This window comes from Trichomycterus rosablanca, chromosome 18, assembly GCF_030014385.1.
Source record: "Trichomycterus rosablanca isolate fTriRos1 chromosome 18, fTriRos1.hap1, whole genome shotgun sequence".
NCBI classification, from domain to species: domain Eukaryota; kingdom Metazoa; phylum Chordata; class Actinopteri; order Siluriformes; family Trichomycteridae; genus Trichomycterus; species Trichomycterus rosablanca.
Window position 1 is genome coordinate 940,686 of NC_086005.1, and position 18,778 is coordinate 959,463.

General features: G+C 37.5%; 1 protein-coding gene across 1 annotated transcript; it reads left to right on the top strand.

Moving 5' to 3' along the window:
- The first annotated feature begins 523 nt into the window (after window positions 1-523).
- On the top strand, window positions 524-12,020 carry LOC134332851 (adhesion G-protein coupled receptor F1-like). Its single transcript, XM_063014684.1, has 8 exons — window positions 524-641; window positions 4,712-4,893; window positions 4,996-5,166; window positions 8,960-10,315; window positions 10,437-10,478; window positions 11,369-11,428; window positions 11,510-11,573; window positions 11,816-12,020. The coding sequence occupies exons 1-8, from the start codon at window positions 524-526 to the stop codon at window positions 11,899-11,901; spliced, it is 2,079 nt and encodes a 692-aa protein (XP_062870754.1). The 3' UTR covers window positions 11,902-12,020.
- The last annotated feature ends 6,758 nt before the right edge of the window (window positions 12,021-18,778 follow it).

Sequence of the window (18,778 nt, forward strand, 5' to 3'; positions counted from 1 at the left end):
TGTGCAGACTGTGGATTTATAGTTAAGAGGAGTAAACAACATGAAAACCAGAGAGCTGTCTATGGGTGAAAAACAAGCAATTGTGAAGTTGAGAGAAGATGGAAAATCAGTCAGAGCCATTGCACAAATATTGGCCATAGCCAGTACAATCGTTTGGAATGTCCTGAAGAAGAAAGTTGTCACTGGTGTACTAAGCAACAGATGTGGAACAGGTAGACCCAGGAAAACAACAGTAGTTTGTTATGATGTGGGGAGAAAGGACCCAAGGATGCAGAGGATTAAACTTAAAAGGGTTTTATTTACAAATAATAAACATAATATACCATAAAATAAAGAATAACCAGAACAGAAAACACTTCGGGGAATCCCGAAGGCAGCCAGTGACGCCAGGCTGAAAGAAACAAGGAAAAAACATAAAGGGGAAAAAAGGGGGTCGCGTTCCTCTGGGCGCCCCAATGGATCTCAAGGTGGCGGCGGCACGGCGGCGGCGGCTCGGCGGCGGCGGCGACCTGTTGGCGACCTAATGGTGGAGACCAGGCGGCGACGGCACGGCGGCGGCGGCTCCACGGCGGCGGCACAATGGCGGCGGCACGGAAGCGGCGGCGGCTCGGCGGCAGCGACCTGGAGGCGGCCCAATAGCGGTGGCCCGGTGGCGGCGGCACGGCGGCGGCAGCACAGTGCGGCGGCACAACCTAGAATAAAAATAAACAAACATAAAAGGGCACCGCAGTGCCAAACAAACTGAAAGAAAGAAAAGAGAAAATGGCCAACAAAAGCAGAAGATGCGACGGCTGCAGCTCTGCACCTCTCCCTTAAATAAGGGAAGGCACAAGGCACAGCTGCAGCCCGTTCGCCCTAACGAGCTGGCCAGGTATTTAAATGAGCAGCTCGTTTCTGCTCTGTAAGGCCTGTGGCGTCAGGGAGAGATGGCACATTCCCCTGACGCCACAGAGCCTAACATAGTTGATGACAGAAACATTGTGCGTGCTGTAAAGAAAGACCCTAAAACAACTGTTAGTGACATCAGCAACAACCTCCAGAGGGCAGGAGTGAAGGTATCACAATCTACTGTTCACAGAAGACTTCATGAACAAAAGTACACAGGCTTCACCAGAAGATGCAAACCACTAATGAGCAAGAAAAATAGGAAGGCCAGGCTGGAATTTGCCAAGAAGTACAGAGACAAGCCTCAGAAATTCTGGGATAAAGTTTTATGGACTGATGAGAGAAAGATGAACCTTTACCAATGTGATGGAAAGGCTAAAGTTTGGAGAAAGAAAGGATCTGCTCATGATCCCAAACATACAAGCTCATCTGTAAAACACAGTGGAGGTAATATCATGGCTTGGGCTTGCATGGCTTCTTCTGGGACGGGCTCATTAATCTTCATTGATGATGTCACGCACGATGGCAGCAGCACAATGAACTCAGAAGTCTACAGAAACATTTTGTCTGTTAATTTAAAGAAAGATGCAACCCAACTGATTGGGAGATCCTTCATCATGCAGCAATATTAAGTCTTATTCACTTTAATCTGTTTTAAGTTGATCTGTTCCAATACTTTTGCTCACAAGAAAAATGGGTGGGTTCAGACAAAAAGTGCTATCTTCTGAACTGTGTATCAGATCCAGATAAATACCTGGAAATAAAAGCTGAAATGTTGATCTTTTGTCTAATATTTATTTTTTTATGTCAAACCCAAATGTTTTCAGTCTACAGCAAAAATAAAGGGATTGGCCTCACCGTTTCAATACTTTTGGAGGGGAGTGTATATAGCTCATTAGTGACATAATTAACTCATTGCATCCATATAAATAGGGATATTTATAAGACTGCCTTCTTTAAAAAGTACATGGAACAGTTGTGTACTTCTGAGGTCAGGAAGAAAGCGTAAACAAGCATGCTGCTAGAGTTCTAACTAAGACGAAGAGAACTGAGCACATCACTCCAGTTGTAAACTCTCCACACTGGCCTCCGGTTAGTTCCAGTATAGAATTGAAAGTGCTGCTACTGGTCTATAAATCACTGAGAATACATCTTAGATATGTTTAGAGAATATAAACCCAGTAGATCTCAGGTCAGCTAGTCGAGCCTAGAGTCCAAACTAAACATGATTAAGCAGCGTTTAGCTGTTATGCTGCATGGAACTGGAACAGATGGCCAGGAGATATTAGATGTTCTTTAAACGTAGAAATGTTTAAATCCAGGTTAAAAACGTTTCGCTGTTCCTGTGCCTGTGATTGAGCTCTACATTTTTGTACTACTCATATTAGTACTACTCTTTAGCCTTGATGTTTTAAAATATTTATTTAAAATCTGTATTTTTGCTCATATTGGACTTTTTGCAAGCTATTTCACTATGTTTTCTTTTAGTTTTTCATGTTTTTAATTTGTTATCTCTCTTGTTTGAATTTCATGTTCTTAATTGTAACTAAATGTTTGAAAGAAGTCTTTCTAAGGTTCTAGTTCTCAGGAATGTTTTAATGCTTTTGTAATGCACTTTGAATTGCCACTGTGTATAAAATGTGCTATACAAATAAACTTGCCTTGATGGTCTGTTCTGATCTAAGAATCACCAAGAGGAGGTCTGTCAATAATTAGTAGCTTTTGGACTGTAGGTGACTGTGCCCAGTGAAGCAGGTTTATATTAATCTGGTGTTTATAAGCTCCTGGGCCCTGAAGCCTGAATGTTTGTTGTTGTTGATCATGCAGATGAAGTGTAATAGATTGTTGTGCCACCTGAAAGCCACGATTTCTTTCTTTTACCTGCAGCATGAACGTAACCTAAGAATGAAACTTTATACTTGATTTAATGTTTATTTTAGGTGAATATTCCTGCTCAACATATGAGAACTCGATGCTCTATGTGGTCTGGCAGAGAATTACAGTCCGGCCATATCCTGAAATCCAAGTGAGCAATGAGAAGGTGATTTCCTGTGATGTTACGACCGTCTCTCTGCAATGCTGCGTTCAGGACGGTTATACAGTGGAATGGAGCAACTCGGGTTGTACCAACAATTCAGCAGGTCATACACACAACCTTTTTCATTTAATGTGATAAATTAGCAGTACATTATTAAAAACATGCTTTCTATAGTTACCAGTTAAAACTTTATATGGCCAAAAGTAGTTGGACACCCCATGAAATAAGTACATTTGCCTAAACAAGCACCAACCATAACCCAAATTATCAATTTTGGAAGGAACTGAAATGTCGATCGAAGTCTGGGTTTCTTGTTCAAATTCTGTTATGACAAAAGAAGCACAAACCTCCACAGACACACTCCAAAATACTGTGGAAGAAAAAAAATCTATTTTCCCAAACAGTGGAGGCTTTAAGAGCTACAAAATAAGGCGGAGGAGGCAACTTCATAATAATGGGTTTGGAATGAAACTCATGGTCAGGTGTCCACTTACTTTTGACCAGATAGTTCAGAAGGATCTATGGATTTATTTAAATTAAAAGTTTATTGATTAAAAATCCATAAATTGTCATTAAGCTGAATAAATAAATGATGGTGGTTTATTGTATTGACAGCACAAGGCTGCATTTCATGTGAATATAAGATGGATAAACAGAGGTGCCAAGGTGCCACACCAGATCCAGTTAAAGTCTTGTGCCAACTCAATTCAACTGCCAGTGGAGGTGTTAACGGATCGAAAAATATCACAATTACAACACAAAAAGGTGATTAATTATTATTTTATTCCACTTTAATATGATCAGGGACACCACTGAGTCATTGGTTTAGATATTTGGACGACTTCTGGGTCGAGATCAAATCTGAGGAAGTACCATATTTCACAGACCACATCAACTCGGTGAACAAACACATCATGTTCACACAGGTGAATGCAACAACAGTTTAGCCTTCTTAGACTGTGAAATTGCAAATTAAGATGAAGGATGTTTGAAAGTAAATGTGTATCGCAAACTGACACACACTGACCAGTACTTAAGGTTTGACTCCCATCATCCATTGGAGCACAAACCAGGAGTCATCAGGAGGAATACCACAGACACTATGGCCAAGGAAAGAGAAATCTTATGTCAGCAAGGCCCTGGATAAATGTGATTATCCCAACTAGGCATTCGTAAAAGCCAGAAAAATGCCCAAACACGGCACCAGTGGCTCTAGTGGTTGTAAGCGCAAACCAGTGATGATTCTGTATGCAGGAGTAGCAGAACACCCTGAAGACCGGGTCACCCGACACTAACAGATGAAGTGTGCAGATCTAACGAGGAGTTTAAAAGACCATCAATGTGAAGAGGAAACGACCATCTCTGAACCTTCCTATAATGTGTCCACAGTATTAAAGAAATGGGATGTTTTTACCATCTTTTTTCATATAAAATTAACCATGGTAACGACAGTGCCAAAAATGGACTTGTACAAGCTGTGCGATTGTGTGTTATTTTTAGACACCACTCTTGAGCTTTGGTGGCTTCATGTTCAAGTGTGTTGTTAAAATGAAGAGGTTTAGTTTCCCGGTCAATCAGACAAAATTCTTCTTATAACATGTCCCAGTACATCTACTTCATTCATGTTTCATTCAGTGGTATGTGATGTGCAGGACTGTTTGCAGCTCCATATCATGATGCTCCACTGTGGGTTTGAAGTTCTTGTAAATCCTGTACACATATGCAGCCTGTATTTCCCCAAAGAAGAGCAGCTCCATTTTTGTAAATCTTTGTTGTGTTGGTCTTTAGAGAGTGTTGACTGTTCTGATGGTACATTTGGAGTTGGATCTGAGGGAACCGAGCGCACTGCTGACTGTGGTGTCGGCAAGGTCGGCTATCAAATAGTTAAGTGTAACTCAACAAAACAGTGGGAGGTGATAGAAGACAATTGTGTCCTGCAAGTCGTTCAAAATCTGAAAACTGAATCTCAGGTAATCTCATTTTATAGCGAGTATTCTTTTATCAAAAATTACAGAAAATAATTGTATAAATGATGTGAGTTTTGTTTATTTATACCTGTTTTTTCTCTGAAGAATTTAGTGGTTACTAACATCCCTACATTTGTGGCGAACCTTAGTGAAATTACTCAGAAAAATTCTTCTGTGATCCAAAACTCAGAAGCGACCATATTAACCATCGTCGACATTCTTCAGAATATTGCCAGCGTCTCTCAAAATGTTTCAGTTAATGAAGCCACCATGCTGGTAAGTTTACTCAAGTTCAATCTGCTTCTGGTTTTATATAACTATGTTAATTATGGTGATAATGGTGTAAAATGAGAATCAGACCTGTTCCAGTTGCTTTAGATATTGTAATAAAATATTTCATTAATTTATGGAACAAAGTTATCCAACACCTGTGTCACAACACAATGGGTGTGCTCGAAAACCTAGTGCGCTGCCTTGCTGTCTTACTGTCTACACAGGCAGCTGCCTCAGTAGAGAGGATTCTATGACTTATAAGTCAGGTTATTTGAACATACTACTTAGACAGCGATTACATCGGGTTTAGCATTTAGCATCTTGCCATTAAAACCAATGGATTGAGGTAGCACAGCACACTAACATGTCAATATAACCTCACTTCATGAACCGATAACGGTTACACTTCCTGACAAGCCCGGACTTGCAAATAAAAACACTTGGTCAGTGGTGTATAAAGTACCGGAAGGCCATACTTGAGTAAAAGTACAAGTATCTTACCAGAAATTTACTTTGATAGAAGTAAAAGTCACCTTTTAGAATATTACTTGAGTAAAAGTCTAAAAGTATCTGATGTTGAATGTACTTAAGTATCAAAAGTAATTTGATATTAAATGTACTTAAGTATTAAAAGTAGAAGTAAAAGTAAATGCTGTTAGTATAAATGGAAGCGGTCATTTTAAATATAAAGATTGTTCTTTTAAGCCTGTAAACCACCTTAAAAATTAACCTGTTTTCTTCCTTTCATCGGAACATGATTTGTGCCAATTCATGATCATAATCAACTGTTGACATCACCTGTTTGAAATCATGACATTATTTAGTTGTTTTTCTTTAACTTATTACTCGCCCTAAATGTTCCTGTTCCAACGTTTTTAGAATGTGAGTCGATGTAAATGTAAGAAACACTGCATCTATTTTATTTGCATTTTCTATACTGTCCCATTTTTTTATTTGGGTAGTATATTTCAATAACAAAAAAATAATTCTGGCATAATTAATCTAAAGCAAAACTCAAAAGAGTTTAACAAAACGTGGCACTTTTATCCCCTTAATGATCTGTTCAACCATTAATTTAAATCAAAATATTTGAGTAAAATAAGCTGTATTTAAATAATCTCTTTTGAGCTGTATCTACTCACTGTATGGCGTGTGTTAAACTAAAATAATATTGGTATTCTTACTTTAAGAAAACACCATTTCTAACTTGAAGCCAACAGCTGAAAAATCATGAATAATCAGTTGGATAAGTTGAGTTCTTGTTGAGAGCATTAAAAGGTTAAAGATGTGCTGCATGTTCCTCAGCACCATGAATCTCTCCTCTACTGCTCTAATACAGAAGTTATCTGAGGAAATATCTGTCTGTAGGTGAGTTTTTAAAAATAATGGACGTGTCTTCATGAGTTTTGCAGTCAATGAATTCCAAACAAATTTAATGATTTATGAAACGTTTTATTTGTGGTTCGAATGTACTCAGTAAAAATGGTAGGTAGATATCTGAACAATGTTTGATTGATTGATTGATTGATTTTATTGAACCATTTCACATTTTCTAAATAGATGCAATGCCTCTTATAAGAAACTGAAACAGTCAGGGATAACACAAAAAATCCGTAGACTTATTTCCATTGTGGTCCCTATACATAATCTAGTCCATCAATCAGCAGCAAAGCAAGCTTGACATCATAATACAATCATTATAACATAACACAATATAATCAATTTAATTCATAAATATTATTAAAACTTTTAATTGGCTAACGTCCCCCTTTCATACAACCATTCCTTAACAGCTTGTCTAAACCCTCGCAAACTGTCACATATTTTAAAAGGCCCTGGCAAAAGATTCCACAAAGATACTGCATTAAACCTGAAAGAATCCCTACCCACTTTACTTTTACAGCATGGAAGTACTAAATCTGTGGATGATCTTCTTGTAAAATAACCATGAACATCCCTCACCTGAATAAAATAATTTTTAAGATACTGTGGAACAGTTCCATGTATAATCTTATACACATTACACATTTCTATCAGAGCAACCCTATCCTGAACTTTTAACCACCCAATCATTTGATAATGATTAATTTCCAAATGGGTTCTCATGGGGAGATTTAAAATAACTCTAACTAATTTATTTTGAGATGTTTGAAGCCTAGTTCTAATCTGTTTTGCAATGCCATTATACCATGAACAACAGGCATAATCAAAATAAGGCTGAACCAAAGCCCCTGACAAGGTAATCATAGTTTTTCTATCTAAGAACTTTGAAATTCTTGCAAGAAACCTAATTCTTTGATTAACCTTAACCAAAATCTTATCTGCCTGACCCCTACCTGATATATATCTATCTAAAATACATCCTAAATACGTAACTGAATCCCTAGTTTTTAACACAATGTCCCCCACAACCACATGTTAATGCTAATAATATTAAAAAAACACTGGTGCTGCAGCTTTACTTTGTTAATCATTGTTAACTTACATCAGTGTGTTGGAGCTTCTGAAATCTCCATATTTGCGGGTCTTTGGTTGAACGACGCACTTTTAGAAAACTCCGATAGCTTTTAGAGAACGTTTGCACATGCGCATTAATGTGTTTAATCACCATCTAACTCACAAGCACAGATTCACCAAACCAGCGTGCAGTCTGTCACACATCTCACATCATTTAACTTTTATTCTGTAGTAACGAGTAACGAATTTACATACAGCGAATGTAACGGAGTAAAAGTACACAATTTCTTTAGAAAATGTAGTGGAGTAAAAGTGAAAGTTGCCGAAAATTTTTATACTCCAGTAAAGTACAAATACTTCAAAAACTACTTAAGTACTGTAACGAAGTATTATTACTTCGTTACTATACACCACTGCACTTGGTACACGTTTATATAAGTTAAAAATCAGTAATATTTTATTTACGTTTGAAAATAACTCCATTCGTTTGTTCGCACCGTCAGACATGTTTATTTTTCTGTGAGAGAGAAAGGACCCGACACGCAATAAATTCTGGGATTGCCTTGATCACTAAGGCAGCGTCGGATGCTCACTCGTTTCTAAGTCAAAATAACATTGAAATATTAAGATGCCTCAGTAGTGAGGATATTATCTAGGATTTTGAACAGCCTCCTTCTCGGGAGCGCGCAGAGGATGACGTAAAATGCGTCTATGTAGAGAGAGAGCTAGCTTTTCCAACACACCCAATATAACAGCAAATGCTTCAACTAACTGCAACTAAACACTTTAAATAAACAGAAGGGGATTTTGGATCTAATATTTTTGACAGAAGTTTTTAATTCATTTAATGATGAGTTGCAAAGGTCACTTGTCAGACAAGCACTTGGGGTTTATTTTTAACAGTGTTGTACTTCTTGCCACCTTCCCATGTCTCTTTCATATAACGAGCTAAAGCTAGCAGTTCCTGCATCTTCATGGATGTTTTTCTTCCTGAAATCTGTCGTGGCATCCTGAATGAGATGCTGCTAAGAATTCTAGACCTGTAAAAATAGGTTTGGATCTTTTGTGGAAATGTTCCTAACTTTAAACTAACAGGACTAGCTAAAACAAGCCTATAATTATTTTATTACCCAAATTTGTTACCAGTTATATAAGTTATATAACAAGTTATATAACTGGATTATTGTTTTGATTGTGTTTAATGACCTGAAATAATTCTGTGAGATAAACATGCATTAATGGGGGCAGTTACTTTATCACACTACAGTACAGTGATCAATGGTAACGGCTCACTTGCTAAATAAGATTGCTTACATGTGCTCTAAAACTTCTATTTTAGGGTTTTCTAAACACAGTGGATGTTCTTGGATCAGCAGAGAGCAAATGGGAGGAACTAAACAAGAACAGTACAACCAAACACACCAGTTCTGATCTTCTGAAGTCTCTTGAGGATTTTGGAAGCAGACTCTCAGATCAGAGCTTTACCACTTCAACAACCTCTACCTATATAGAAAGAAAAACCACCAATAAACCCCTTTTTGAGAACATCGGTAACAATTCAGGTACCCACATAAATATACCAAACATCAAGGAAAATACTTTTATCACCATTATAGTCTTATCAGCTTTTGACAATATCCTACCTGTTAGAAACCAGACCTGCACAGACTGTAGTCTCAATGGCACCAGGATTAATGGAGATGTTGTTGTGGTCCAAACTCAGCCAAAAATTAATAATATCTCCCTTAAATACACTGTCAAAAACACGACGCTGGGAAACCCTCAGTGTGTCTTCTGGAACTTCAATCTCTTGAATAACTCTGGAGGATGGGACTCGACTGGATGTAAACTAATACAGGATCAGAACGGAGCGGTTACATGTGAGTGCGATCACACGACCTCTTTTTCAATCCTGATGTCGCCGTTTACTTTAAGTCCGGCTGATATCGTCATTTTGGACTATATCACTTACATCGGTGTCGGTATTTCAATGGCCTGCTTGGTTTTGTGCCTCATCATTGAGATCATCATCTGGAAATCAGTAAGAAGAAACGAAACATCCTACATGCGCCACGTCTCCATCGTTAACATGGCCGGCTCCCTGCTGATCGCCGATATATGCTTCATCATCGGAGCAGCCATTGTTAAAAACGGAGAGACGACACCAGTACCCTCCTGCACCGCTGTAACCTTCTTCATGCACTTCTTCTATCTCGCTCTGTTCTTCTGGATGTTGCTGTTAGCGCTCCTGCTCCTGTACCGCACCATCATGGTCTTCAACCGACTTTCCAAATCTGCGATGATGGCTACAGCGTTCAGTGTTGGGTACGGAGCTCCGTTACTCATCGCCGTCATTACTGTGGCATCTACAGCTGGAGGTGGAGGATACGTCACGGCAGCGAATGCTTGCTGGCTGAACTGGGATAAAAGCAAAGCTCTCCTGGGGTTTGTGCTTCCTGCTCTGACTATCGTAGCTATAAACCTCCTGGTGATGGTCGTGGTTCTGTATAAGATCCTGAGGAGAGGATTAAACGCCAGCGTTCAGCAAGATGAGAAACACGCCCTGCTGGTCATCGCTAAATGTGTAGGAATCTTAACACCTCTCTTTGGTCTGACATGGGGATTCGGTATCGGGACCATGGTAACACAGAAGTTTGGACTCCATGTGGTGTTCGCATTGCTCAATTCACTTCAGGTACTAATTTTATACACATTTATTCTCTCTGTAATTGGAATTGCTCACATTTGATTGCTACCACATTATTAAACATTGTAAATATAAATATAAATCTATCAAAATGATTTTCTCTTCACAGGGTTTCTTCATTCTAGTATTTGGACTGTTGCTGGACAGTAAGGTGTGTGTTCATTATATCGTGTAATCTGGGGATTTCAGTGATTCTGCATCTGTTCCTGTTCTGTGACTGAGTGATTGGAATGTGCACTAATAGTAAACATACAGCACCATATGTTGCATACACCAGTCAGGCATAACATTATGACCACCTTCCTAATATTGTTTTGGTCCTGACCCATCGAGACTCCACTAGACCCTGAAGGTGTGCTGTGGTATCTGGCACCAAGATGTCAGCAGCAGATCCTTTAACTCCTGTAAGTTGTGAGGTGGGGCCTCCATGGATCGGACTCGTCTGTCCAGCACGTCCCACAGATGTTCGATCAGATTGAAATCTGGGGAATCTGGAGGCCAAGTCAACACCTTAAACTGGTTGTTGTGCTCCTCAAACCATTCCAGCATGATCCTGCTGAAAGAGGCCACATCAGGGAACAGTCTCCATGAAAGGGTGAACATGCTTTTCCATTGCTCTGTGGTCCAGTTCCGATGCTCACATGCTCATCGTTGGCGCTCTCGGCGGTGGACAGGGGTCAGCATGGACACCCTGACTTGTCTGCAGCCCCATACGCAACAAACTGTGATGCTCAGTGTATTCTGACACCTTCCTATCAGAACCAACATGAAAACGAATCACCTCCTCTTCAAATGAATCAACTATTTAACCAAATTTAATAGACAATTAGGTTCAGTTTCCACACCCAGGCAGGGTCTTGTTGATGGCAAAATAAATTGCAAACAAATATAAAAGATCACAAATCTGTTAAACAAACCTCTTCTGCTTATTTAGTCATAAATAAAGAACATCTGCTGAAATCATTGAGACTCAGACGCCGCTGTGGTTTTATTGTTGCTCACGACAAGTTTAAACTGTTTCTACTTGTTTTGTTGTGGCAGGTTAGAGAAGCCTTGGCAGGAAAGTTGGCACTGAGGAATCTCAGCTCTATGCCCACCAGGGTAAAAATCCTTCATCTACTACTGTGTTTTATTTTATTTACCTTTTATAATGCTGTTACTGACACTGTTTGTATATTACAGAGCACAGGTCAAGGACCATCATCCTCGAGTGGACTTTCTTTATTTCAGAAGCTACGACAGAGAAGTACGCAAAGAAACGTGTTTTTTTATATTATAAATTAAAGAATTTATTTACAAAAAGTTGCTAGAACCAATACAATCCCAAAGTTGCTATAAAATGCACCTACAGTACCTTCAAAGGTGAAGGTAAAGGTTTAACTTTAGCTATAAGAAATAGTTTCTCTTTGTAAATAATCCTTTACTAAATATTTAAACTTAGTTTTGCTTTGTGAGTAACTTTGTCATTTATGTTTTGTTGTTTTTCAGACATGTACAATGTATCAGGGGCACAAAATCTATCTTCATCTTCTTCAGCCTTTTCTTCAAACAACTCATATTCAGCTTTAAGCTAAAACTTCAGCTAATAGATCCTGAACTGGACTTAAACCTAAACCTGGACTTTAACTCCACTCAAACCTCAAAACCTCAGACTTTTAAATACATTGAATTTAAAATTATTACTCAAAAATGATCTTAGCGTGTTTTCTGTGTAACTAAATAATGATAATTTGTTTACAGAACTAAGAAATCTATTTGTTAAATTTAAATGAATTTCTTATTTATAATTATGAATTTAACATTAAAATTTAATTTAAAATGCATCTTGATCAGTCATTCACTGTATGTTATATATCGTATATAATACAAACATTGTTTACTTATTAAGTTTGGGTGTGATTGGACTGTCAGGTTTGAAGTGAAAGCTGTTTAGCATCTCGGCTTTGCAGTTCTCCGATCGATCAGCTGGTACCTAAATGTGAGTGGGGTGAAGTTGGTGAGCCCAAACCAAGCATCACACTGGACCAGCTAAGTATCTCTGGAGCTTTTAGCTTTTAAAGTGTTGAGTCCAAGTCAAGCTCTATAACCTCTCAAGTAACAAGACTGACTTGAGCCACTGAAGCCTCACCAAGTCTGCTGTTACTATCAGAATATGTACTGGAACAGCTCGGCTGGTTTATCAGAAAGTAGGGACAGCATGTCTAGGGTTCTGGGGTAAATAAGAGAAACATTTAAGGCATGTTGTACAGGCGATTACCGTTAATGTGGTTGCTAGTCATCCTAGTCTGTTGGAGGATGGAGGGCTCATATTCTGTGTAGATTAGCACTGCCGTAACAGCTTTACAGCCAAAGACTCACATCTCCTTTCTAAGAAAGATGAACATTTAGGTGTCCCAGGAGCAGCCAATGTCTTCTTCACTTACACTCTTCTGTCTGCTGATGAGGATCACAAAAAGGCTGCATTTATTACAAATTCAAAAATAATTAAGACACTCCTAATATATCTAGACAACTTTAGTATCTTTGGATAAGAAGGTAATAAAATGCTTAGTCATGCACCACTCTCACACACTCTGTAACTTAAGTTCCTTTTCTTCTTCTTTCCTTGTTCTAACTGGGTACGGCCTTTTTGGCAGGTCTAGCAAATAAAACTTTTGTTTCCTTTTCCAATTTTTGCCACATTTGTGACCTGCAAACAGAAAACCTTCTCTAGTTATGGTCTCTAGAAGGTACTCTGAGACTTTTTGTCACAAAAACATTGTGTTTTTTTTCCCATTAAAAGGTATAATAATAATAATAGTAATAATAATAATAATAATAAAATTTGATTTATAAGTGCCTTTCAGGAAAGCCAAGGACACTGTACAACACAGGCCTAAAAACAGCATGGAAATAATTAACATAGTTATACATAGTTAAATAAATAAAATAAAATAACCAGCAACAATCTACATTATTTAAAAAAACAAATTCAATAAAGCAAAACATAGCTATAAACAATAGACCAAGTAAATAAACAATTAGTTGTCGGGAAAAGCTGAAAGAAAAAGGTGGGCCTTAAGCTGTTTTTTAAAGGAGGTAACTGATGAGCATGGTGCAGTGGTAGGGAGTTCCACAGTTTTGGATCTGCAATGCTAAAAGCTCTATCACCGACAGTACGCAACCTAGAGGAGGGGACCGAAAGGAGATGGGATTCAGAAGACCGAAGGGAGTGTCTTACCAATAGATCAGTGAGATAAGGTGGAGCCAGGCCATTGAGAGATTTGAATACCAGCAGAAGGATTTTGTATTGGATGCGGAAATGAACCGGGAGCCAGTGCAGTCGTTTGAGTGTAGGGGTTATACGCTGTGTGGATCTGGTGTGTGTAAGAACCCTGGCTGCAAACGTGTTCATACAGAAAGGAAATGTATGTACAAAGATTCATTTAGATAATACAGGTTTCCCAAAGTTATTACAGGACTGTTCCTAAATAACAGCTTTATAGACCAAACTGTATTACAACACACATTATAACACACAATTTACATTATGCAGGACAGATGAATCAAAATGTTTTGAAAACAATCCCACAAAAGGAGCATCATTAAACACGAGAGACAGTTTTCCCTTTTTAAATTCACATACAATTAACTTGAGAATTAATTGGTATATTGATCATCCTGACCCCCTACTTATAAAACCTGTTTTTGCATGCTTGAGCGCCCCTCAGTTTGACTGAAGCTCATCATCTGCAGAGAGGACACACTGCCCAGGTTTTTTCCTGATCAGTTGAGCTCCTGCCAAAACTGAAAGGGCTTCCTGGTCTTCAGAGGTGGCAGGATGATAATAAAAGTAGCTGAATGGTGATGTGGTTCTTTTACATTTTGCTATGTGTTGCATAGATTAGTATTGTTATGATCATTTGTGTGCTTAATGCGTCATTTATAGTGTTTTGCTTGCTTGTTAATAAATATACAGTATATACACATGTTGAATCTTTTTTTCTAATGCATTTTCTGCCCTTTTTCTCCCCCTTTAGCACGTCCAATTGCCCAATTTGCATCACGCATCCTCTCTGCCTGTGCCGATCTCTGCCCTGACCGAGGAGATCGAAGCTAACCCACATCCCCTCCGACATATGAGCAGCAAGCCGTATGCATCTTGCCACCCACACGTTGACGAGTGTGGCGCCACCTAACATTGCATAAGGAGACACACACCTTGAGTACTCCTACCTCATCTCCGTGTAGGCACCTCAGCCAGCAGAGCTCATAACTGCACCATTCTGACAGAGAGAGACCCATTTCTGACCTTAGTTCCGTCCATCTGTACAACAGACCAATCGTTGTTCATATTGCCACTCAGCGCTTGGTCGGTGAGGCAGAGCTGGATTCGATACTCGAGATCCAGCTCTGGTTGCAGCATGTGTTTTTACCGCTGCGCCACCTGAGCGGCTCCACATGTTAAATCTTAATCCTCTGCCTTATTTTGATTCCTTAAAGCCTCTGTCTGTTTTAAAATTGTTTGCAGATAAGTAATAACATTGTTAGAGTTGTTTCAGTTATCCTCAACATCTTCATAACTTCATCGGCATACTTTAGTTTGATTCCTTTATTTAAAGTATTATTTGTAAGTTTAGACACAACACGGGGGGCATGGTGGCTTAGTGGGTAGCACTGTCGCCTCACAGCAAGAAGGTCCTGGGTTCGATCCCCAGGTGGGGCGGTCCAGGTCCTTTCTGTGCGGAGTTTGCATGCTCCGGTTTCCTCCCACAGTCCAAAAACATGCAGCCAGGCTTATTGGAAACACTGAACTGTCCTATAGGTACCCGGCCACTAGATGCACAAACCAGTGCATTGTAGTGCCGGTCCCAAGCCCGGATAAAATAGGGAGGGTTGTGTCAGGAAGGGTATCCAGCGTAAAAATTGTGCCAAATCCGCGACCCGCGACCGAACGGGACAAAGACCGAGGAAGAAAAAGAAGATTTAGACACGACACATTTCCAGGGTGAGATGAAGCTGATTTACCAAAAGTATAATTGTGTTGGGGATTTAAAAACACTCAATTATATTCACTTTGCAGTCCAGTTGAGAAGTTTTCTTCCACATCAAAACAACACCAAACAAACAAAAGCACATTAATGCAGTAAAATATCTGCATGACCTAATGAGTTTTTTAGGCCGATGAATAACACCCGTGTGTGTTCCTTGTATTCTGTTCCTTTATAATGAGTAAAAGGGTAAAGATGAAAAAACAGGTGCAGGAGGGTAACTGTGAAATTATTAATGCATTTATTTAATTTATAACTATTATTATTATTATATACAGTGTGTGTGATGATGATTGTTATTTTTATATTAATGATAATACCAATAATAATAACCATTATATTAATAAATTAAGGTGTGCGTTTTTTTTAATGATTCCAGGTTTATTCAGTTTTTAATGTTTTTGTATAATTAATATAACATTCATCTGAAAAACATAAAAATATTACTTGAATTCATATCAGTAAAAACTCTAACAGAGATAATCTATCAAAATACTGAGAGAAAAACGTCACTTCAACAATTCAGTCACATGATGTTACAAAAAATTATCATGCTGTTTATTATCTGGATTATTTAATGATCTGTTTCTTCAATATCCTCATATTCATGTTTATGTTCTTCTCATACCTTTGTGTGAAACCACACCTTTTCCCCCAAACATCTTTTGTCTTAAGAACAGTCAGGATGTCATGTCTGATGAAGACTATATGTCAAAAGTTGGAATTTATGTTATGTGTTGTGGTTAGCATTTTCTAATTGCTTACACAATGGAAGAAAAAGCAAATCAAACTGGTTAAACAAGCGTGTTAAACTATGGCATTATTTTTTCTTTACGTACTAGATTTATTATCTGTTGCGACAAAGAACCTGCTCATCAGAAGTGAGATGAACTCGAACTGATTAAAACTAAGGTAAGATTTCTATTCCAAATGATGCAGATTTTATCACACTGTTTATATAACAGGCTCTGGTTTAGTTTAAAGGTCTTTGCTTTATATTAATATATAACACAAGTCCGTCAGACAGTGTGACTGACAGGAATCATTAATGTAGAGTTAAAAGTCAATAGTGTAATCTGTGTTTCAGAGCATCTTTTAGAAACACACTACTAAGAAAATTGTGCTTTAAAAATCATTTTTATTCACGTGTTGGTCAGATTTCTGACTGTTGCACATTGTTGACACTGTTAGATTTAAGATGAGTAGATGATGGATGCTGTTATGTGTTATATGTGTTGTATGAACACTCTAAGTGAATATTTTACAGCAGGATTCTGAGTGTAAAAATTTGCAGACTAAACAACATTAATTTCGGTGTAATTCACTGCAGTCATTGATTTAGCATGAAAAGTTTAAATTCACGTCTGTGACCCCTGGTGAAAAAAAAGTATACTTAAATATACTAATCTTTAATATGCTAAAATGTATTATTGTCACACTAATGATCAGTACACTTAAAGAATGCTAAAATGGAACAACTATTTTTGTACTTAATATACTTTTTTCCACAAAGTTGAATCAGTGCATCTGGACACAAGTTTGTTGTAGAGATTCAACTTTGTGGATTTGTGTACCTGGATTATTGAGCATGCATCAACAGATTAATATACTTTAGTTTTACAAAAATAATACAAAAGCTCTTTAACTGTGTAAAATGTGCTAAACTGTACTAAATTACAGACTATTTTAAAAGACTGTTTTAAGTATATTTAATTCAACGCAGAGATGGGGACTCGTTTCAAATGACTTGTGACTCGCAAGAAATTACCTGTGGACAACAAAAGTCAGCAACAGTAGTTACGTGTGACAATTATACGTATATATATATATGATCCGACATCATTCTGATCATGTCATTTCTGCTCTCTAATAATAATAACGCTCCGGTTGTTTTAACCCACAACTCACGCTATGGGTAAATGTTCCAGCCAGCTTCCGGTGTAGTGATAAAGTGATAAATTCCCTACCTTTGGAATCTTACTTAAAATGTTGAAATACCCTACATAGTGCACTTCACAGTAACAGATAATGTGAATGGGAGATTATAAAAAACGCTTTCTGAACCAATCAGAGCTTCTGATTGTAATTGTTATTAATAAATGCTGTTATTTGCATTTATTCAGTTTGCGTCACACAGATGTAATGAAACGCTTGATTGACTTTCTAACGAGTTCCTGTTTTACTTCACAACCGGGAAAAGTTTGGAGGTTTTTAATTATAAGCACATTTACAAAATAACAGATTCTATTCCTAATGGGACGCATGCTTATAAATGTAATAGCATCTGGAAGAACAGAAGCTCAGGTAAGGAGCGGTTATGATTGTTTTGCTGTGTTTTGGATTTTGGCTGCTGTGCAGTAATTTGCAATGAAAACAAAATGTCAGTTTAAACTTTTAACTGGTACTGAAAAGTAAAGTAATCACATGTGTAGTAATACCTTAAGAGCTTAAGATTCCTTTTCATATGACTACAAATTAAGATTTATAGCAGCTTGTTGTTGAAGTGAATGTTTTTAAAATCTGCTCAATTTGAGTCAGTTTGATCTGTAATACTGATGCTGTGTTAAATAAAATGTTTAGTTTTATTGTGAGCTCTAGTCACTGGAAAATACACTTGAAATGTATTTTAACTTGTTCATTCTAGTAGACTGAATGAATGTTTTTGTGTATTTATATTTGTGTTCTTAAGTATAAAACAGGATCATGTGAAATTTATTAAATACACAACATAGTATTAAATAGTACCTGAATATGTTCTTTAATATGATTCATTTATTTTTCATATTAGAATTAAATAATACTAAATATATTTAAAATTATAATATTTTAAAATAACAAAAATAATAAAAACGTTTTACTATTGTATCAATAAGTAACTTCATGAAAAAATACACTTAAGCAGTTGTTTAATATACTGTTTAATATAGCTAACATCTATTTGAGAAGTATTTGAGAAGTATATAATAATTTAATGAAACTTAATTTGAACTAAAGGTATACTTCATGCTAATGTATTTATTAAAAGTATGATCAAAGTTGACTTGATTAAAGTATGACATTAATATATTTTTAACATGTTTATAATAAGTACAGACATTTGCTAGTATATTTATAGTACACTTAGACAAATCTCAGTATATTTTAAGGACTTTTTTTTTTACTAGGGATCCACAGCACAACTGATTTGTTTATTCAAAATTGTGTCTGCATTAAATATCACTAAAAAGATTCTGTAAATTAATGCTGTATGATAGTTGTGAAATGTGACGGATCAGCTTGCTTTTTAAAAGTTGTTGTTGTATTACATACCGGGGCTCAGTTGCCAACAGCCACTTGGACAAGGGAGGCACGGGGTGCCATCAAACATACAATGTATAAAACCTTGTGCACAGGTAGCATCCGAGAGCCTTTACAGACAATG